The sequence below is a fragment of the Perognathus longimembris genome, chromosome 25 (assembly GCF_023159225.1).
Source record: "Perognathus longimembris pacificus isolate PPM17 chromosome 25, ASM2315922v1, whole genome shotgun sequence".
In the NCBI taxonomy this organism is placed as follows: Eukaryota; Metazoa; Chordata; class Mammalia; order Rodentia; family Heteromyidae; genus Perognathus; species Perognathus longimembris.
In genome coordinates, this window is record NC_063185.1 from 24815847 (window position 1) to 24837963 (window position 22117).

At 63.7% G+C, this 22117-nt stretch overlaps 2 protein-coding genes across 2 annotated transcripts in view; both read left to right on the top strand.

Moving 5' to 3' along the window:
• The window catches only part of Ranbp17 (RAN binding protein 17), a 228240-nt gene extending 214519 nt beyond the window's left edge, over positions 1-13721 (top strand). Inside the window, exon 29 of the mRNA XM_048334124.1 lies at positions 13711-13721. The gene's annotated coding sequence lies outside the window, so the exon portion shown is untranslated. The remainder of the gene's footprint in view (positions 1-13710) is intronic.
• On the top strand, positions 2771-5356 carry Tlx3 (T cell leukemia homeobox 3). Its single transcript, XM_048334125.1, has 3 exons — positions 2771-3320; positions 3754-3997; positions 4675-5356. Exons 1-3 carry the CDS (start codon positions 2900-2902, stop codon positions 4883-4885), a joined length of 876 nt encoding a protein of 291 aa, XP_048190082.1. The 5' UTR covers positions 2771-2899; the 3' UTR covers positions 4886-5356.
• Positions 13722-22117: the final 8396 nt, after the last annotated feature.

Consider the following 22117-nt stretch of genomic DNA (forward strand, 5'->3'; position numbering starts at 1 on the left):
GTGCTCAGAGAGTGCATGGCCTTAAATGAATTTATTTAAAAATAAGAAAACGTGGACCAAATGAATTAAATTTTCACCCTAAGAGAGAAGGAATTAATTCTTCAAAACAAAGCATTCGTGGAAAAGATGACATAAAGCAGAAGATAATGAAATCAAGGACATTTGAAGACCAATAAAATAGACAAACCTTTGGCAAGTGTGATGGAGAATCCCGTGCTTTACAAAGGAGCAAGCTGGGCGGAAGATGGGAAATTAGCACCAAGGGGTCAGCAGAGTTTCAGACGCCCAGTCACAACACACGGAGCTTGGACGTGGTGGGCAGGATTCTGGGCACCGATTTCCAAATTTGAGCAGGCAGCGGAGCGGGCTGAGCGGTGCCTCCGCTTCTCATTTCCAGGCTTGCGTTTCTAGAAGTCCGTGGAACCGCAGTGCCACTGCTGACCGGGGAACCGGGAGCTCAGAGCCTTTCCCACCCCCGCTCCCCATCCCCAGCTTCCCTCTCGGGTTTGGAGGGGGAAGAAAAAGGTCAGTAATTCGGGCCGTGAGGCCGAGGAGCCCTGAGCAGGCAGGGAGGGCATTGCCACGCGGGTCCCCGTGCCGGCTTCCCCCATATGAACTTGAGCGGATGAGTTTGGCCCCACGTCTCAACCAGACCAGGAAACTGAGGCACAAAGAAGGGGAAGGGACCTGCATCTACAGAGGGCAAGAGGAAGGCGGTGGGTGGGAGAGTGCTCAGGGGCCCGGCGGTCCGCCCCACCGCGAACTCCCCCACCCCTCCCCGGGCCCGGCCCTGGCCTCGGGGAAGCGGCTGGAGAGGGGTCTGGGCCCCGGCGGCGGCGGGCAAGGAGGCCTGGTGGGTGAGGGGCCAGCCTGGGGCCCCCGGGAAGCTCGCTGGAGCCCTCGGGGCCCCCAGGCCCCGCCAGTCAAAACTGGGGGACAATGGGAGCGCGCCGCGGGCTGCGGTGGGCCGGGGTGGGCCTGGGCCGCGCGGGCGGGCGGGCGGGCGGGCGGGCGGGCGGGCGCGCTGCCCCCTGCACCCCAGCCGCACCGCGGCCGCTCAAGGCGCCGGTTACATAACCGAGTTTCCTAGGGGCGCTTCTGCAGCCGTTCTCTCATTTAGTCCTACGCCACCCTGGGGGTCGCGACTGCCCTTCCCGCGTTATAAATGAGGAACCTGAGGCTCAGGAGGGGCACCCGGAGACCCGAGAGCCCCCAGCCTGCCCGTGTCCGCGCCCCAATTAAAACCCGGAGGCCCGAGGGCAGCCCCGCCACCGGAGGGGAGACCGCCCGGCCCGGAGCCGTCCGCGGCGCCCGCGGTCCCCACACCGCCCCCGGGCGCGCAGCGAGCGAGGGGCTCGGCACCCCCGGGGCCTCGGGATCACAGACAAAGACGCCCAGCCCTTCCCTCCCCGCGCCCGGCCCCCCGCGCACCTTTCCTGCAAAAGACCGACCTTTGCAAACAGACCCGCAAACCAATGCCGGGGAACCGTCACGACCGTCGGGACCGCGCGGGGCGGCGGACCCCGGGGGCGGGGGGCCGGGGGAGGGAGGGGCTCGGGGTCGCCCGGCCGCCGCACACCCCGCTCCCGCCCGGCTCGCCGCGTCCCGCCGGGCGCGCGGGGGCCCCCATTTCACAGCACACACAAGCCCACAAAAAGCCCAAAGTGGGGACGCGTCCGCGCGCGATCGGCCCTCGGATCCCAACCCGCTTCTGCGCGCCCGCCGGCACGTCGGGGCTCGCCACGGTCCGGGGCGGGGGAACCCGGGCCGGCGGGGCGCGGGGCGCGGGGCGCGCCGCTAAGCGGGGAAACGTGGTGCCACCCCAGGGGCCCGCGTGGGCGGCCCGGGGCCCCGGCAGAACGCGGGCCGGCCCCCGAGCCCCGCCCGGCCGCCCGCGTTCACGGAAGAAACCCGGCCCTCCGCTCGAAACAAAAAAACAAAAATACCGAGGAGCCGCTCCGCCTCCGCCTCCGCCGCGGGCGCGGAGGGGCCCGGTGCGCCCCGGAGCGCGCGGCCTCCGCCCCGCCCCTCCTCAACGAAAGCCCGGCGTCCGCGGCCCGGGGGCGCACCGCGGGCGCCGCGAGTCCCCCCCCCCGCCCCCGGGCCCCTCTGGCCGCGGCCCGGCAGCGTCTCCCACGCGGCCCGGCCGCGGCGCGCGGCTTCTCCCCAGGCGGGTCGGAGCCCCGGGCGCGGACGGCGCGGGGCGCCCCGAGCCCCGGCGCACCTCTCCGGTCGCTCCGCGGAGGCCGGACGACCGGGACGCTCCCGCGGGTTCCGTAGGGTCGTTCCGGGGCCGCAACTCCCCGGCCGTGGCGCAGCTCCGCTGGGTTTGGTGTCGGCTCAGAACAAGAAGGCGAGAACCGGGGCGCCGCGGCGGCCAGGCCCCTCCGGCGCCGGCCCCTTCCTCCCGGCGGGCCGGGCCGGGCCGGGCGGCCGCGCGCCGGCGGGGAGGCGGCCCCGCCCGGAGGAGCGGGCGCGGGGAGCGTCTGCTAATTGCAGCTTCGTTAGATTTTGGGTGGGAGAGGCTGCGGTTCGGGCGCTAATATCCGCCGCCCATTATCCCGGCTAATAAATTTGACCTATTGTTCGTTTGTTAAAATGATGTCACCTTGGAACAGTCCCTAAGCTCCTATTTCCATGAATTAGGCCTTTATTGAAAGCGGGGAGCCAATGGGAGGAGAGAGGCTTGTTGATCGCAGCCAATGGCTGCGGCGGGAGAGGAATTAGCAGCGGAAACTCCAGGTTCGGTTCAAGAAAGATGACACAGAGCCTGTCGGGCCCGCGCACTCTTGGCAAAGTTTCAGTGCGACCGGAGGCGCCGGGCGCTCCATGGCCGCGCCGTGACGGGGACCCAGCCGCCTCCCCGCCCAGCCCAGCCCAGCCCTTCCGCCCGCCCAGGATGGAGGCGCCCGCCAGCGCGCAGACCCCGCACCCGCACGAGCCCATCAGCTTCGGCATCGACCAGATCCTCAACAGCCCGGACCAGGACAGCGCGCCCGCCCCGCGGGGCCCCGACGGCGCCAGCTACCTGGGAGGACCCCCCGGGGGGCGCCCGGGCGCCGCGTACCCGTCCCTGCCCGCCTCCTTCGCCGGCCTCGGCGCGCCCTTCGAGGACGCGGGATCCTACAGCGTCAACCTGAGCCTGGCGCCCGCCGGGGTGATCCGGGTGCCCGCGCACCGGCCGCTGCCGGGGGCCGTGCCGCCGCCCCTGCCCAGCGCGCTGCCCGCCATGCCCTCCGTGCCCGCGGTCTCCAGCCTGGGAGGCCTCAATTTCCCCTGGATGGAGAGCAGCCGCCGCTTCGTCAAAGACCGCTTCACAGGTGAGCCGGGTGGCCGAACCCGCGCCAGGCCTCGCTCGGCCCTCGGGGCGGGGGCGGGGGCGCCGGGGGGGGAGGGCCGGGGTCGCCGCGTCCCCCGCGCCCCACGCCGGGACCCGGTTCCCGAGACCCGAGCGCAGCCCAGGCCTCAGCGCCAGGCCCGGGGCCGCGGAGGAGGGGAAGCCAGCGGAGGGTGGGGGGGTGGGGGGGTGGGGGGGTCCCACCCGCGCCCTGGGGAGGGCTGGGGAGGGGAGGGGGAAGGGGAGGGGGAGGGGAGGGGAGGGGCGTCTCCCGGGGAGGAAGGCGGCCCGGCACGCGTGGGACCAGTGGACCTGCCCGGCTCTCTGGCTCTGCAGGGCCCACGCGAGGCCCGAACCGTGGCGGTGGCGGTGGCGGAGCCGGGCTGGGCTTCAAGGGGCCTCGTGTGTCCCCGCAGCGGCGGCCGCGCTGACGCCCTTCACGGTGACCCGGCGCATCGGCCACCCCTACCAGAACCGGACGCCGCCCAAGCGCAAGAAGCCGCGCACGTCCTTCTCCCGGGTGCAGATCTGCGAGCTGGAGAAGCGGTTCCACCGCCAGAAGTACCTGGCCTCGGCCGAGAGGGCGGCGCTCGCCAAGTCCCTCAAAATGACGGACGCGCAGGTCAAGACCTGGTTCCAAAACCGGAGGACCAAGTGGCGGTGAGCGAGGCCGGCCCGGCCCCCCTGGCGCCTGCCCTTCGCCTGGCTCTGCCCCCGCGCTCGAGCTTCCCGCCCTCGCCCGCAGCCGGGCTCCCCTTTCCTCCTCCTCCGAGGCCGGGTTTTTCGCTCGCCTTCTTCCAGCGCCTGCGCTTCGCCCTTCGCCCGCGCGCGCCTCCATCCCCATCCCCATCCCTCCCGGCTCCGCGGTGCCTCCCGGGCTCACGGCACCCGCGCACACACGCGCACGTGCCCACACGCAGGCCCGCGCGCACGGGAGCGCACGGGCCTCCCAGCCCGGGGGGAGCGGATCGCCCCCGCTCCGTGCGACCCGTGAGGGGCGAAGCGAGCGCGGCTGGGGCCGGGCCGGGGAGAAGCGCGCTGCGGGGCCGGGCCCCGCGGCCCAGTCTTGGGGCGCGGGCGGCCCCGGTGCGGCCCCCGCACACGCACCAGGCCCTGGAGGCCCGGCGGAGGGCGGGGGCACGGGCTTTTTTTGTGTGTGGACGCCGCCGAGGATCCGGACGCGCCGGTGGGCGGCGGGCGCAGTCCCCTCCTCCGGGGCGGCCGGGCGCACTGCGGAGGCCATGGGCCCCGGCCGGCCCCGGCCCGCGGGCCAGCAGGCGTAGGCGGGGGGTCCCCGGCCCCCGAGGCCGGCGCGTGACCGTGCTGTCCCCCCGCAGGCGGCAGACGGCGGAGGAGCGGGAGGCGGAGCGGCAGCAGGCGAGCCGGCTCATGCTGCAGCTGCAACACGACGCCTTCCAGAAGAGCCTCAACGACTCCATCCAGCCCGACCCGCTCTGTCTGCACAACTCCTCGCTCTTCGCCCTGCAGAACCTGCAGCCGTGGGAGGAGGACAGTGCCAAGGTCCCCGCCGTCACCTCGCTGGTGTGAGCTCCCGGGGCTCCGCCGCGCCGCGGGCCGCCGCCGGGGCCGGGCCGAGCGGGCGGGGCCCCGCCGAGCTCCCGCGGGCCCCGGGCGCGGCCGCACGCCACCGGCCCGGCTCCACGCGGCCGCACAATCCGAGCCCCCGCCCGCGCCCGTCCCGCCCGGGCCCGGGCCGGACCAAGAAAGCGCCTTACGTTACCCCGCCCCGCGCCCGCCCGCCCGGGCCGGGAGTCTGTATTATACTTTGTACTTTTGCCCAAACGTGTAAATAATAAAAGTTTTGGCCTTTTTTTTCCCCCTTTAGAAACGGCCACCTGCTTCCCCCGCGGGGGCCGCTGGAGCTGGGGCAGCCGACCCGGCGGGGCGGGGAAGCGCCAGGGGCCGGGGGCACCCGGTGTCCGCGCCGGGGTTGCGCCTCTCCTTTTCGGTTCCTTTTATTTAAGTCGTTTTATTTAATAAAAAAGTTAGCTATTTCACTTAACGCCGCTTTTATTTCGTTTTCGTTCCCACCACGCTCGGCGACCCCCAGCCCGGCGCCGCACCGCGGGGCCGCGGAAGCCGAGCGGCGAAGCGCAGGGTGCGGCCTCGTCTCCACGTCCGTCCGCTCCAGCCCCGGCCCGCGCCGCGGACGCGCGGGGCAGGTCAGTCCGCGCCGGCCGGGGCGGGCGGGGAGGGGCCCGGGGGCGCACGCCGGGCCGGGCGGGGACTCCGCGGCCCCCCCGGTGGGAAGCCACGGGCCAGCGGAGGCGGGAGGAGGCGGCGCGGGCCTCGCCCGCGGACCCGCTGGAGGCCGAGCTCCAGACCCGGGCCCCGCGCTCGTCCTCGGCGTCCCAACTCGGAGCCCGGCTCGCGCTGGAGTGGGCGCGGGACCCCAGGTGGGGCGTGACGTCACGAGACGTCACTGCGGCCTCCACTGCGTCACTGCACGGGGAGGGGAGGGGCGCCCGGAACTCCCCCAACCCTAATTCTGGGCGGACAGCCGGGCGCGCCCAGGTCCGCCTCGGTTTACCTGGCGCTGGGCGGGCCCGCGCCCGGCCCCTAATCTCTCTCCTGGCCCGGTCTCCGCCCTGGCGCCCGGCTTCCGGCCGTTTAACAAGGCTCGTTTTCGGACCCCTCGTTTCCTTGCCCACGGTATTCTCCTCGTTCCACGTTCGGGGCTCCCGCGCCCGCATCGCGCAGTGCCCCCGTCCTCTGCACTTTTCCGTTTCTCTGGTTGGTTCTCCGCGTCCCCGTCCCGTCCTCCCCTCTCCGGCTCTGGGCCTCGCTCTCGGCTTCGTCCGCCGTCCTTTCCGTCCGCGTTGTTCTCCCCGCCCGCTTTCCACCGGCTTCCCGGCTTTGGCTTTGTCTTCTTTGGCCTCCTCTTCCCCCCGCCCCCGAGCCGGGCCTGCAGCAGCGCCCGAGGCTGGCGCCCTTTGGGGGCCTTGCAAAGGAGCCCCCAGCCGCCTCACCCCGGAGCCTTCGCCCGCCCCGCGTGCTCCGCCCGCTTGCTTCGCGGGCTTCGCGGGCTTCGCGGGCTTCGTTGCACGCGGGCCGCGGAACTGAGGACGGGAGGCCGTTAGACCCGCACGCACCGGAGCTCCCGGCGCCCCGCGCCTCCTCCACGCCCGCAGAGGCAGACCCGACCCCGGGGAAGAGCGGCGGGCCCCTCCCCTCCCGGGGCCGGCTGCCTCCCCAAACACTTCCCATCTCAGGGGGGCTGGCTGGCCCCGTGGGGGGCCCGGGGCGCGCGGGTGTGTGCGTGTGCGCGCGCGTGCTTGGTGGCTCGGCCACCCCTACTCGAGGCCTGTCGTTGCTTTCGGATGGCCACACCTGGTCCTTTTGCTCCGTGGGGCCCACTCCTGGGCGCGCCCAAGTTGCTGGAGTTGTTTTGCCAGGACGAGGCTGGGTTCCCGGGCCCCGCAGGGCGGTGGGGCGGGGCCCTCGAGGGCCGCTGGCTCCCTTCCTCGCGGCCCGGCACCGTTCGTCACCTCTACGACTCGCCGAGCCTGGGAGGGGAGCCGGAGGCGGGCGGGGGGGGGGGGGTCGTCGAGCTGGGGACCGGGGTGCCCAGCGCACTCGTGAGCGCCCGCCGCCCGGAGCGCGGGCCTGGGCACCCCGGGCCCGGCCCGGGAAGGCTGCGGGCCGCGCCGAAGGGCACAGGCTGAGCCCGAGGGGAGGCCGGGAAGGGCGGGCGACCTCGGAGTGGCCCGCAAGGGACTTGGGTCCTCGGGAGGGAGCGGGCCGGCCCCCGGGGCCTGGGGGCCTCCAACTTGGCCTCGCGGTTCCCTGGAGCCGGAGGGGGGGCGGGGGCTTTCCGGGCCTGCGCCCCTCTCAAGCCCGGCCTGGGCCGTGGTGCTCAAGCGTTGGGGAGCCTGGGACTGGGACCGATGAGGACCCGGCCCCCCAAAGGCCCCAGAAAAGGGGCTCGGACAACTCTCGAGGCCACCATCTGCTTCCAGAGTGGAAACAACTTCCCTCAGCAGGACCTAGTGAGGCGCCCACGGGGGCTGGAGCGGCGGCTCGGGGCGGTGGGGCTGACGGGCGCCCGGCCCCCCCCCCCGCCCCCCTGCCCCCCCCCAGACGCCCGGCCCACACCACAGGCTCAGGAAAGTTCAGACGTCAGTCCCCCTCCCTCCCCTCCCCCCTCCTCCTTCCCAGGGCTGTTGCAGGAGGGCAGATGGAGCCTCGGGACCCTCGTGCTACCAACTAGACCCCGAGTTCCAAAGGCGCCCGGCGTCTCCGGCCCCGTGGGCGCTGGTGCTGGTGCCGGGTTCTCTGCCCACCCCAAAGGAGGGCAGCTGTCCCCCGAGCTCTGCCTGGCAGCCGTGGCCCCTCTCCCACCCGGTGTCTCTCGAGTGCCACCCGCCCCAGCCACCTGCGCGCCCGGCCCCTGGGCGGCCAGGCCTGGCACCGCCGCTCCGAGCCCTGGAACCTGACCCCAGCGACCCGCGGAGACCACCGGCCGCCTCAGCCCTGGAGCACGAACAGCCCTGCTTCTCCAACGGGGGGGGGGGGGCAGGGAGGAGTCCAGCACCCACATTTTCAGGCCCCGGCGCCCATACTCTGGGCTCCGTGACGCCCACCCTAGAAGCAGCACATCCTCCGCCCAGCCCCCTGGCCCCGGCAGCGTGGCCGGTGGCGCCCTCCCTCCCTCCCGGGCCAGCCAGGGTGGCGGGGGCGCCCTCCCCGCGCCCGTCCCGCGGCTCCGTTTCTGACGCTGTCACTGGAGTCGATGATTCTTCCTAAGGAAGTTAAACAAGAAGCCTCAGAAGCGCAGGTCATGGCGCCACAGATTCCTCTCGGACCTAAAAGCGCTTTAGAGTCATGTCGGATGGAAATCGAATGGAAAGCCTGCGCGGGCCGCGCTGCCTCCGCCGAGGGGCCGCGGCCGCGCCGTCGGGGCCCCGGGCCGGGTCGGGCCGCCTGGACCGTGCCCCTCCCGCGACTGAACGAGTGCGGGGTCGGGGCCGCCCCCGGGGAGCGCGCTGGTCCGGAAACCCCTCCGCCACGCTCCCGAGTGGGGAAGGGGACGCGGCGGGCTGCCTCCGGGATCTTTCCTCCCTTCCTTTCGTTCTCTCCTCCCCCGGGCGCGGCCTGGGCTCCCCCCTCCCCGCAGGGGCCGTGCGCCCTTCGCGGGGTCCGCGGCCCCGCGCGCTGTGGGCCGGGCCAGGCCGCAGCCCCACCCCGATCGCCGCGGACCGGGCGCTGGAAACGTGCTGGGGCTCCGGGGAGATGGGCGCTGACCCCGGCTCCCCCCGCCGGCGAGCCGAGTACCCTGGGGCTCCCCAAGCCGCGCCCGCCACCTGCCGCGCGCTGGTTCCGCTCGCTCGGGGCTAGGTGAACCCGCAGGTTCTTGGGGACTGGATGGCCCCCCTGAGGTGGCGGCGGCCTGGGCCCCCAGGCCGGAGGAACACACTCCTTGCCACCCCCTCCCCAGCAGCAGCAGGAAGCCAGGGGCCGGGGGTGCAGGCTTCAGCCCAGGCTGCGCCCCGCAGAGTTCCCTGGGGCTGGAGGAGCGGGTTCTGGGTTCTGGGTCACCCCCCCCCCCGGCCCCCGCATGCTAAACAGCCACGTGCATCTGCTGAGGCGCGGCCCAGCTGGGGCGCTTTTGTTCGTGGGACGCAGGGAGGAGGGGGCGGCAGGGCCCCCCCCCCCCTCTGCAAGGTGCCTGGGGCAGGCAGGGTGCGCTTTATTAACTCACCCGTGTCCAGTTCCTTTGTTGGGGCGCGGCTGGGCCCTGGGGAGCCAGGATGCTGGCGGTGGGCACCTCTCTCCGTCCTGAGGCCCCCCACGGAGAGGGGCCACCTGTACCCCAGGTGCCTCCCGGCCTTGGCTGCCGGGCCAGAACGCCCCACCCCACCGCAGAGGAGGAAATCTGCGTTCTGCGGAGGCCTCGGCTCCAAAGGCCCAAGCCTGTGTGTGGACCGCCCAAAGGAACGGCACCTGCGGGTGAGCCGCGACATCCTGGGTCGGTTTTAAAGTTAAGTTTCGGTTGTCATGTAAGGAACCACACCTAGCACTCGGGTGACGCCCGCTGGGAAGGAGCGGAGGTGGGATCTGAACCCCGCGTGCTCAGGTCCACTGCAGGGCGGCCCCAGAAATGCTTGTAGGTAGGCTAGAAAATCCAGGTTATTCAAAGCAAGAGTTAGAAGGCAGCCAGGCGCCTGTGGCTCACACCTGTCACCCTAGGCTGAGATCTGAGGGTCATGGTTGGAATCCAGCCCAGGTAGGAAAGTCTGTAAGTCTCTTATCTCCAATTAATCACCAAAAAGCCAGAAGTAGAGCTGTGGCTCAAGTGGTAGAGAGCCAGCCTTGAGCACAAAAGCTCAGGGACAGTGCCCAAGCCTCAGGACCTGTGTGTGTGTGTATTTGCACACACGTTACTAGACATTCTGTTACCCTCTACAGCCTCAGTTTCTTTTCCTTACACACTGCAGATGCTTGGTGTGCATTTATTAAGTAGTAACAGTAATATTAAATAACAGCGGTAACATCAAGCAGTATTAATAGCACACCTACTGTGGACAGATACACATTTAACCCTTAGATCAGGCTTTGGAAGTCAGCCCAGGGAGGAGGTTGGAGACACTCATAACCTCCCAGGACTGCATGGTAGCACCCCTGGTGCGGATGGGGCCGGCTGCTCTGCCTCCAAGAAGAAGAACCTGGTTTGTGCTGGGCAGACCCCCTCTTTGGGCCTCACAATGATCTCATAGAACAGCTTTGGAGCCCCCACTTCACCACGCAGCTCCCCCGGGCACAGTCCAGGAGCTGCCACACTGCCTTGAAGGCATCCACCCGGTGCCGTGCAGGGAGCGTCAGTCCTCCCACAAAACTCAGTGTTTCCCAGGCAACCTCCATGCTTCTGGGCTCTCTCTGAGGGAGAGGCGTCTCTGGTGTTTAGGGAGAAGATGATGGAGGAGAGACTGCGGACTGGGCAGAAGACCTGCAGGCTGCCCCCTGGCTGCCAGGTGCAACAAGGGCGCCTTGCTGGGGGCAGCTCCCTGGCCTGTGCCCCCTCCCTGCCCCCTCCTCCTGCACACCCTCGGGCCTTCTACACAAACAGTCCACATTCAAAAGCAGAGAGCCACTCTGAGCTTCTCAGCTGCACCTAAGGGTTGGCGATGCCTTGGAACTCATTGGTTCCGTATGTCCTTTGAGAGCAGTGTCGGGCAGCGGCAGTGCCTACTGGGCGCTCACGGAATCCTGGACCCCTGTGGCCCGTGCTGGAGGTCAGGGCAGAGGTAAGAGTCTTAGGCTTTCCTGCCAGAACACTGCCCTCCTTCCCTGAAGAGGAAGTTGAACCTGCACTGTAATAGTTTGAAAGCGATTTGTCACTGGCAACAATTTACAGAAATATATTTCTGTTGCAGCCTCTCCCAACCACCGGGATTTATGGCTTCGTCTCCCAGATTTGAAAGCGCACCCGCGTGCTGCAGCAAATGGGAAAATGTATGAACAATTTGTAGGATTTTTTTTTATCAAGTTTCTCCAAATATGTAAACTCTGAAAGTGCCTTATTCTTTTTAAACGATCATTCATTTGTCTCCAGACTCTATCTTTTGGCACAATTTATTATTCTCTATTTCAAAAAACTTAAATGCATTTTGCATATTAGCACGTAACTCTTGTTCCTGTCTCCTCAGTTGTGGAACGGCTGGATTGCTTTTATAAAGAAAAAAATGGCTAATAAAATTGGCCTCAGCACCAGTGCTCTGCAATTCTTATGAACAGTAAAGTGGTACTTACCGTCATTGATGTTAAAAGCTATTTCTAAATTATGGTGCCATTTATTATCTCTAGTGTCCAAAGTAAGTTTAAATGATGCTTATAATTCATGTTTTACCAAATTTCCTTTCCCCCCCGAGGATACCTCTGATTAACTTATGCACATTAAAGCGCTTTTTAAATTCTTCTTTTATTGCCATTATGCTCTGAAAATCTCAGCGATTCTCAAAAATGGGTAATAAACTTGAGATAAAATGCTGCAGTTTTAGATCAATGCTGACATATCACTGTGGTGATTTCTACAGAGCTAAAGTGATCATGCTTCATATTACGGAATATATACTAGGTTATTACTACAGTATTACCATTTTGTTCTAAGATGAAATGAGTAATTCACCAATTTATTAAACAGTTACATTTAAGTATTGCTTAGGACATTACCCCTCCAATCTGTTTACTTAGCTTGAAGAGTTACCATTAACATACCCTGTTTATTTAGGTAAAATTTGTAATCATCATGCCTTCCATTAACCAACTTATTTTTCTGCAAGGCTAATTGTCTGGAAATGAGTTTCTTCTTATTTACTGTGCTACTTTCTGCTTAGCTGGCTAAAAATGTCACCCCTGCAAGAAGTGCTAGGGAAATTAATAATACATACAGAGAACAGTTTTAATTAGTATAATACCAAATGTTAATAAAAGATTTATGACACCGTTAGAAACTTCTAACAGAAGAGATCTTAACAGCTCCGGGCTCAATTTGTCACCAGAGCCCAGTCGTGGCTTCGTCCTTTGTGGCAGGCAGGATTGGGGTGACTCTCAGGCCTGCAGGGGCATCTGCCACACAGACCAGAGGCTAAAAAGAGAGCCTTGGGCGGGCAGGAGATTTGGGGCGTGGGGGTCCAGCGCCAGCGTTACTGGGTTTTCTGCACAGGCAGAGGAACAACACAGGCCGGCACAGGCCTGGCAACTTGGGGGAGCACCACCCTCTCTGGACAGAGTTGGGAACGGGGCTTTGGGGAAGGGCGCTGGCCATGGGGAAATGCTAGGCCAGCACCTGGGGAAGGGCAAGCCGCCTGACGCCGTCTGCACTATCTGCTCACCTGCGTTTTCACCGTCCAGGAGGCCGAGAGACGGCTGTCCTGCCTTGGGGTACGGAGGCAAAGCCCCAGAGGCTGAGGCTCTGTGGCCGTCTGCATCAGGAGTGGGAGGACTGGAGCGCAGGTGTCTGGAGCCCTCAGCACGCAGAGCCCCCCGGGAGGCAGCACCCGTGGGAGAAGCCAGCCACCCTGGGGTTCCCCTGCATGCGTCACCCCCCACGTTAACCAGGGGGCGCCTCGACTGGCAGGGGAGTGCTCTGCTCTATCCCAGGGACGGATGCCTTCCCAGCCTCTAAGTACAGCTTGTCCCTACCCCGAAGGACATCACACACCTCCCCCCCGATCGGTCATCTGTCTGTCTCTACTGAACCCAAGATGTGCTGCTTGACAGGCAGGTGTCGTGTCGGGAGCCAGGCCCACAGCCCTCCAGGCCTCCCTGTGTCCACCCCTCCCTGTGTGACCCCCTGCCAGGGGCAGGGGCCCTGCCTGGGCCAAGCCCGACCTCCTTTAGAGTCCAATGTCAGCACACAGTAGGTAGTTTTATAGGACTCAAGGACAGAAGAAGAAAAAGTGAAAAAGCAGGAATGAGTGCAGCCTGAGTTGGCAATCTTAACAGGAAAAATACTGACACTGAACAAATGTACTGTGTTGTCCCGGCCACTGAGCGTCCTGGCCACTGAGTCGCTCGGCGCCCGCTGAGGTCTACGGGTGATTATTGTTGCCATTTTCCCAGCCCCCGAGGGCCAGGTCTTAGGAGCAGTGGGAGCCCTGTGCACAAGGAGCCGGTCCTTTTTTAGCGCACGTAATAAAAACTGACCAAGCCAGTTACTTTCCTGCCATTCTGTCCAATTCAAGAACCTCCATATCACCGGGCACTTGAGGGCTGATGGCTCTTTTATCCTACCTGTGATTAAAAGAGAAGAAAATGAAACCAGCAAAAGTTCTTGAGTAGAAGTTTGTCAGGATATGCGACAAAGCAGTCCAGGCCATTTCTGGAAAGAGAAACAGAATGTCTGAAAACAGGGCCATCCCGACAGGGTCAAGCGGCTCTGCGGAGGGGCCATGCTCTTCCGGACTGGGTCCCACCAGGGGGAAGACTGGTCCTGCAAATGAATACATAGGTGTGGTATATGCATGCAATGGAATATCACACAGCCATAAACACTGACACTAGATGTTATAATGGACAGGCCTTGAAACTGGGTCCACATGAAGAACATCAACATAGATGACTCCACTTATAAGACATGTCAGGGCTGGGGATATGGCCTAGTGGCAAGAGTGCTTGGTTCGATTCCCCAGCACCACATATACAGAAAACGGCCAGAAGTGGCGCTGTGGCTCAAGTGGCAGAGTGCTAGCCTTGAACAAAAAGAAGCCAGGGACAGTGCTCAGGCCCTGAGTCCAAGGCCCAGGACTGGCAAAAAAAAGTACTCATTACCCTGACTTATGAAATGGTAACCCCTCTGTACAACACTTTTATACTAACAATAAAATTATGAAAAAAGAAAAAAGAAATGTCAGAGACAGGCAAAGCGATAGAGACAGAAAGGAGACCAGTGTCCTCTAGGAAACAGGGGAAGTGGGCACCTGGGAGAAGCACCCTGATGGGCGGGGCATGATTTGGAGGTGATAAAGTGTGGAGGCTTCCCGGAAGAGTCTTATCCGGCACTGAATGGATGTGAAAGGCCTTGTTCTGAGCTCTTCAAACTAGATCATCGTATGAAACATGGATTTCGGTGTTGTGCTGTTCATCTTAGCAGTGGCAGAAAGAGCCAAAAATAGCAAATAGCCCTTTGTCCATCATTCAGAGGTTTGTCCCTAACTCAGGTGCCCTTTGGCAACTGTCCAAACAACACTGATAGATACTGACACAATGCGTGCAAAGTGAAACAATTTAGTTACAACGTAATTTGTATCTGATCTGCCCTGAGCGCACATACACATGCCCCCATGCCCCCCGAACGGCCATGCATCCTGTACACCCATGCGGGACAGAGGTCAGCAAGCTCAGGATTTCCTCAAGGTCACGGCTGAGGAAAGAAGAATGCTCTGGGAAGAGATTGCTGCTTCTCACCAAGCCATACGGTGATTTGCAACACAAAAACAAGGAAAAAAGTTGAGGCTTTTTGTCTCAATATGTGAATGTATTTCATGAAGACCTAAGTTATAACAATAGGCATGATGCAGATGCCATGGGAGGAATGAATGCGCTTCTTCCTGCCAACACGCCCTTTCTCCAGGAGCCAATCTGGAGGGTTTCTGTCCCCCCCACCCCGCTGGTTTCTGTGCTGGGGATGGGACCCAGGGCATCCTGAATGCTAGGCTGGGCCAGGGCCCTACTAAATCCCAGTCCCTGTCTCTCACTTCTGCTTGCCTGTTTCTTCTGTTTTTCCTTTTTTAAAAGTGATAGACATTTTATTTTGCTTTGTGGCACTAGGATTGAACCCAGGGCCTCACAGGGGCTAAGCAAGGAGCTTCTAGATGAGCCATGCCCCCAGCCTTTGCTTGGTTTGTTACATATAGAACATTAAGATTTTTTAAATCCTGCAACAGCCTTGCAGGACATCTGGAGGCCCAGCTGTGCCCTGCAGGCCTCGTCTGCCTTGAGGATCATTTGATGGCCAGCATGGGTCTTCAACATAACAGAAATGGAAGGAGGCCACAACCCCTGCACTTGGCAAAGGTTTTTTATATGAGCCTCCCTGTCCCATCCACAATTTTCAGAGTCTGAAATGTTTATGAGATGATATGGCTGTGTTGCATGGGCTGAGGGCACTGAGATTTAGCTAGGCTGCCGGAGACCGGGATGCCAGGCAGGGCGTGGGGAGGGAAGGAGGCCACTGGAGGGCCGGTGGACACCAGGGCAGGGCGTGGAGGGCGGGTGGACACCGGGGCAGGGCGTGGAGGGCGGGTGGACACCGGGGCAGGGCGTGGAGGGCGGGTGGACACCGGGGCAGGGCGTGGAGGGCGGGTGGACACCGGGCAGGGTGTGGAGGGCGGGTGGACACCGGGGCAGGGCGTGGAGGGCGGGTGGACACCGGGTGGACACCGGGGCAGGGCGTGGAGGGCGGGTGGACACCGGGCAGGGCATGGAGGGCGGGTGGACACCCGGGGCAGGGCGTGGAGGGCGGGTGGACACCGGGGCAGGGCGTGGAGGGCGGGTGGACACCCGGGGCAGGGCGTGGAGGGCGGGTGGACACCCGGGGCAGGGCGTGGAGGGCGGGTGGACACCGGGGCAGGGCGTGGAGGGCGGGTGGACACCGGGTGGACACCGGGGCAGGGCGTGGAGGGCGGGTGGACACCGGGGCAGGGCGTGGAGGGCGGGTGGACACCCGGGGCAGGGCGTGGAGGGCGGGTGGACACCCGGGGCAGGGCGTGGAGGGCGGGTGGACACCCGGGGCAGGGCGTGGAGGGCGGGTGGACACCGGGTGGACACCCGGGGCAGGGCGTGGAGGGCGGGTGGACACCGGGTGGACACCCGGGGCAGGGCGTGGAGGGCGGGTGGACACCGGGTGGACACCCGGGGCAGGGCGTGGAGGGCGGGTGGACACCGGGGCAGGGCGTGGAGGGCGGGTGGACACCCGGGGCAGGGCGTGGAGGGCGGGTGGACACCCGGGGCAGGGCGTGGAGGGCGGGTGGACACCGGGGCAGGGCGTGGAGGGCGGGTGGACACCGGGTGGACACCGGGGCAGGGCGTGGAGGGCGGGTGGACACCGGGGCAGGGCGTGGAGGGCGGGTGGACACCCGGGGCAGGGCGTGGAGGGCGGGTGGACACCCGGGGCAGGGTGTGGAGGGCGGGTGGACACCCGGGGCAGGGCGTGGAGGGCGGGTGGACACCGGGGCAGGGCGTGGAGGGCGGGTGGACACCGGGCAGGGCTTTGCCTCAGTGCAGGCCGCTTGGACAGCATCTCAGTCACTCACCTTGAGCTCTGCGGACTCAGCTCACCAAGGGCATCCATTACGCCACCATCCAGCTGAAACTGCTTTCAACTTCACAGTGCCAAGTCTTAAGACTTCTCTTTGCTTTTCCTCAAACACAGTCCACATGTTCACTCTTGCTGCTTCGCCCCCTTCCACAAGGTCCTGTTCTTAAGTCTGGAAGAACAAAATCAAGGGGAGGGAAGGCTGTTAGTAGCTACGGGTCCTGGTGTGTGTGTGTGTGTGTGTGTGTGTGTGTGCGTGTGTGTGCCTGTGTGTCCTGACGTGTGTGTGTGCGTGGGAGGACCTTCGTTCTGGATGTGTGTGTGAGGGCCTGCGTGTCCTGACGTGTGTGTGTGCGTGTGTGTGTGCGTGTGTGTGTGCCTGCGTGTCCTGACGTGTGTGTGTGTGTGCCTGCGTGTCCTGACGTGTGTGTGTGTATGCGTGTGTGTGTGCCTGTGTGTGTGAGGGCCTGCGTGTCCTGACGTGTGTGTGCGTGTGTGTGTGTGTGTGTGTGTGTGTACTCATGTCAAATACTCAAGGCAGAAGAGGGCCAATGTTTCTCTCTTATTTCCATGGTGTTATTTTCTATGAGATTTGAATAATTAATAAGGAGGCCCTTTGCCATAATTAAGATGGATGTTCCTACACGTCAACACTGACGGCTTTCCAGTAATGAGTGAATTCAGATCCTCGTTAAGCACTGTCTACACTTACTCAACTGATAAGGGCCACACTGCAGAGTGCTGGGGCAGGGGGACTGTGCAAAAGGAGGTATAGGAGTGACCCCGGGGATAGAAAAGGGGGGCCTATTCAGGGCCACCACCATCTCAGGACAGTGGGTGAGCGATATACTCATCTAAACAGGGAAGTGCCACGTGTATACACACTACAGTAGCTGCACATGGAAGCACAGTGTCTGCATAAGGAGTACAATATCTATACAGGGAGGCACAATATCCAGTTGGCCTGAGTGCCTATCTGCCCAGCTACGCACAGAGAACAATATCCAGGTTGCAAGCCTCTATCTTAAAAACAACCCATGCAAAAAGAGGGCTAGACGTGGGGCTCAAGTGGCCTAGCAAGCATAAGGTCCTAAGTTCAAATCTCTGTACTGCCATGAGGGGGCAGGAGGATTAATATGCAGAGCCTTTGGAGTCCAGTTACCTTCTCAATGGCATGGGGAGCCCCTTCCCCATCAGACACCCCCCCAGTAGGGCATTCCCAGTTGTTTCTAACATCAACGTCCATCCCTTTGCCCTCGAATGCAACCAGCACTTCCTCCCTCCCACGTGGCCTGCACTGGGAGCAGTGCTTCATGAGGCTCTTGTCTCCAATTAACCAAAAAGATGGACACAGACCCATCACGTATTTATGAAGAGAACATGAGAACAAAGTTGCAATTGATCCTAATTTGTGTGCACTTGGGGGTTTGGTTTGGGTTCTTGAAGTTGGTTGATCTATTTCCTGGGCCCTGATACACGTCTGTCCTGGCGCCCCTCCCTGAACAGCCTGATTCCACCGAGTTGTGAACCAGCCTCTGTCCAGGGGGGCTGGGCTGTGTCTGCTACCTGCTCACTCACGGGCTGTCCAGATACGGCAATGCCGCTTCCATTTTATTGATCGTGATATGATAATGCTTCTTCCTCTTCTTCTTCTCCTCCTCCTCTTCCTCCTTTAACTGGGGGCCTGGACTCTGGTCCATGAGCTCTTTTTGCTCAAAGCTAGTGTTCTACCACTTTGAGCCATAGTGCCACTTCCAGTTTTCTGGAAATAAGAGTCTCATGGGCTTTCCCGCCTGGGCTGGCTTTGAACTCCGATCTTCAGACCTCAGCCACCTGAGGAGCTAGGATTACAGGCGGGAGCTGCTGACCCCCCGGCCTTCTTTCATTTTTTTTTTTTTTTGATAATGATATGGCAATGCCTCTTTGGTGTGATTTGCAATGTCCCAACATGTAGAAGCACCGGTGCAAAGGCAGGAGAGGTGGTGTCTGGTGTGTGGGAAACACCTCAGGGAAAACAGACGGTGGGAATTTTCCATAAGGGTTGGGTAGCATTTGCAGTGTCCAGCATGGATGGGGGTTTGGAGAGTGGGAGGGAACAATAGTGCAGGGGGGCACTACCGTGTGGGCACTTGGGGTTTATTTTCCCCACATGTGTGAGTTTTCCCCACCAATTCCAAACATTTAGTACTTAAAAACGGTTAGCAAGCAAGTGAACGAAACCATGCCAGCCAAACAGCCCCGCTGTGAGTTCAAGCCTCCCATGTGCAGTGAGCAGGGCTCAGAGCTGCCGGAGCACTTTTCTGGATGAGCCACAGCGTGAGATTCACATTTCCCCGGGGCAACCAGCACAGGATCCCAAGTGGTGATTCTTTTCAGTTGGGAGCAGAAGGAGCCCTCTTCATCTCTCTTGATGGGGCTGCCTGTTTCCCCCGTTCTGAGCATGAGAACATAAATGGGCAGTGATGCCACCTCCTCTGCTGCCAGGACGCTCGCAGACGAAGGCAAAGCTTGGTTATGTGTTACATGCTTTTCAGTCCTTTGGACTCAGTTTCCCATGTTTTTTGTTCTGGCTTTTCTATTTTAAGTTAGATTGATTTTTTTGCACATGAGCTAAAAACAACAACAACAACAATTTAGGAGTTCCAGGTTGTCGCTACTGTTTCTCTTCTGTTGTCATTCCTTTTATTTCCAGTCCCCCCTCTCTCCTCCAGTCAACACCACCAGGGGGCACCCTGCCCCGGGGAAGGGACGTCACAATAGAAAGATGAGAAAAATCTGTGTTTCAGAGCCTGAGCCCCAGGGACCAGGAGCCAAGTGAGGGATCTGGAAGGGGAGGTGCAGGGGCAGAGCCCAAGAGAAGCAGGTGGAACCTACCAGCTGGAGGAGTAGGGAGGGAAAGGAAGGTGGGCGGGAAGAGCAGACCTGGTTCACTGGGCACCTGGAGTCTGCCTTTCAGCTGGCGGAGGGTGGGAAAGTTGGGGAGCACAGACCACTGCCCTGGGCATCTGTCCCAGAGGAGACAGTGCCCTGCTTGCCCAGGGGACTCAAAGCCCAGGGGACACACTAGAAGTAGCTGTGTGGTTACACGGCCGAGACACCTATTCTCAGTGTGGCAGAATGGCGAAACAGGCCAAGAGCCTCCTTCCTGTGCCTCCTACCCCAGGGACCTGAGCAGCCGTCCACTGGGAGCCAGGTGAGCTCGCCAGGTTGGCATTGCTACGCCTGTTCCACGGGGCGACCCGGGCTCATCGGGGCTAGGAGCCAGGGCTGCGCATGTGGCCTAGCTCCCAGGGGTGCAGAGAGTGATGGCACTGCCACTGGCATGGTGGCCATGACCTGGGTCCTTTTGGTGTTTGTAGCTGGTGCCACTGGAAAATGGCAGCTTCAACCCAGGCACTCCGCTGTGTGGCTGGGGGAGGGGGGGCTGTCCCTGTGCTGTGTGGCTGGGGGAGGGGGGGCTGTCCCTGTGCTGTGTGGCTGGGGGAGGGGGGGCTGTCCCTGTGTGGCTGGGGGAGGGGGGGCTGTCCCTGTGTGGCTGGGGGAGGGGGGCTGTCCCTGTGTGGCTGGGGGGAGGGGGGGCTGTCCCTGTGTGGCTGGGGGAGGGGGGCTGTCCCTGTGTGGCTGGGGGATGGGGGCTGTCCCTGTGTGGCTGGGGAGGGGGGGCTGCCCCTGTGCTGTGTGGCTGGGGGAGGGGGGCTGTCCCTGTGCTGTGTGGCGGTGGGGGAGGGGGGCTGTCCCTGTGTGGCGGTGGGGGGGCTGTCCCTGTGTGGCTGGGGGAGGGGGGGCTGTCCCTGTGCTGTGTGGCTGGGAGAGGGGGGCTGTCCCTGTGCTGTGTGGCTGGGGGAGGGGGGCTGTCCCTGTCCCTGTGTGGCTGGGGGAGGGGGACTGTCCCTGTGCTGTGTGGCTGGGGGAGGGGGGCTGCCCCTGTGCTGTGTGGCTGGGGGAGGGGGGCTGTCCCTGTGTGGCTGGGGGAGGGGGGCTGTCCCTGTGCTGTGTGGCTGGGGGAGGGGGGCTGTCCCTGTGTGGCTGGGGGAGGGGGGCTGTCCCTGTGTGGCTGGGGGAGGGGGGCTGTCCCTGTGCTGTGTGGCTGGGGGAGGGGGGCTGTCCCTGTGCTGTGTGGCTGGGGGAGGGGGGCTGCCCCTGTGCTGTGTGGCTGGGGGAGGGGGGCTGTCCCTGTGCTGTGTGGCTGGGGGAGGGGGGCCTGTCCCTGTGTGGCTGGGGGAGGGGGGCTGTCCCTGTGCTGTGTGGCTGGGGGAGGGGGGCTGTCCCTGTGCTGTGTGGCTGGGGGAGGGGGGCTGTCCCTGTGCTGTGTGGCTGGGGGAGGGGGGCTGTCCCTGTGTGGCTGGGGGAGGGGGGCTGTCCCTGTGTGGCTGGGGGAGGGGGGCTGTCCCTGTGCTGTGTGGCTGGGGGAGGGGGGCTGTCCCTGTGTGGCTGGGGGAGGGGGGGCTGTCCCTGTGTGGCTGGGGGAGGGGGGCTGACCCCTCCTTTCTTTGCCTGTCTCTCAGGTGGGCCTGGTGATGTCTTCCGGTGGACTTGATGGGGACAGATGTTGCTGAGCCCCCCCCCCCCCCCCCCGCGCGCAGGGCCGCACTGACTGACGGGGACCTCGGTGGGACGGCGGCGGTGGTTAGGCCGTGAGTTCCCTGCAGCCCGGGCCGTGCGGTGGGCAGGGCAGCCTTGGGGACAGCCGAGTCTCGGGGCGCCCTCCGTGGGTGCTCGGAGGCCGGGCCGGCCACCGCGGGGGGGCCGCGCGTGTCCGGGACGCCCCCCCACCCCTCGCCCTCCCCCTGTCCCTGCGCCCCCGTGGGCTCGCGGGGAGCCGGCTGTACCCCGCTGTGCCGCGCCCCAGGAACCCCATCCCCGAGTGCGCAGGGGCGGAGGTCACCACGGCCCGCTCCGTCGAGGATTCGGGTCGTTCGGCTGGACACCGGGATGGGGCGCCCTGGAGCAGACCTGAAAGGGGGTCACACCCCTCCCAAGGGGGACACGGAGGCCTGGTCGCGGGCGTGGCGTACCCCCCTCCCCCTTTCCACTTTCGGGGCGGGGCGGGCGGCCCAGGGCCCCGACCCGCCTTCCCCGCGCCGCACCTGCCTCTGACCCGGGGGGAGGGGGCGCGGGGACGACCCGGGGGGAGGGGGGCGCGGGGACGACCCGGGGGGAGGGGCGCGGGGACGACCCGGGGGGAGGGGGGCGCGGGGACGACCCGGGGGGAGGGGGCGCGGGGACGACCCGGGGGGAGGGGGGCACAGAGGACGACCCGGGGGGAGGGGGGCGCGGGGACGACCCGGGGGGAGGGGGGCGCGGGGACGACCCGGGGGGAGGGGGGCGCGGGGCGGGCGCGCGGGGCGGGCGCGGTTCCTTGGCGCCTTCTTTCCGCCGGCCGCCCCGCGCCCCGCGCCCCGCCCGCCCCGCGCCCCGCGCCCCGCCCGCCCCGCGCCCCGCGCCCCGCGCCCCGCGCCCCGCGCCCCGCGCGCCCCGCGTCTGGCCCTCACTAAGTGGGGATTACATCTTCAATTAAGTAGCGGTGGAGGGGGAGTAGCTGATGTTTCACAGAGGAAAACTGCCGAAATCATACTTTAAGGAGAATAATTTTTTTTTAAGCTACCAAAAAATTGAAAGAAAAGCCCAAGGGGGAGAAATGGAGGGAACATTTCTGTTCAGGGAATCCTAATATTTTGGCTGAACACATTATGTAAAATTAAATACTATTTTAAACCAAGGAGATATAATATCTAATTAAGTTTTTGTGGTTGATGGGCTTGGAGAGGATTGTGAATGTTACATCCATTGAACTGAAAGCAGCAGAAAAATTAAATAACGCTGTTCTATAGTGACTTTCAGCCAGACGCACAAGCAGCATTCCGCATCCCATATCTAGTCCACCCCTACCTACAACTCACTGAAGACATGCAGGAGAAAATGAGCATGTGCAGTGTGAACTCATTATGCCTCCGAACCACCCCCAAGGAGCAGGTTCCAAGAGTTGACCGTTCATTTCCTAGCTG

Coding starts and splice junctions, on each gene's coding strand:
- Tlx3 (XM_048334125.1), top strand. CDS start 2,900: ATGGAGGCGCCCGCCAGCGCGCAGACCCCGCACCCGCACGAGCCCATC. Junction 3,321..3,753: donor CGTCAAAGACCGCTTCACAG/GTGAGCCGGGTG, acceptor GTGTCCCCGCAG/CGGCGGCCGCGCTGACGCCC. Junction 3,998..4,674: donor AACCGGAGGACCAAGTGGCG/GTGAGCGAGGCC, acceptor GTCCCCCCGCAG/GCGGCAGACGGCGGAGGAGC.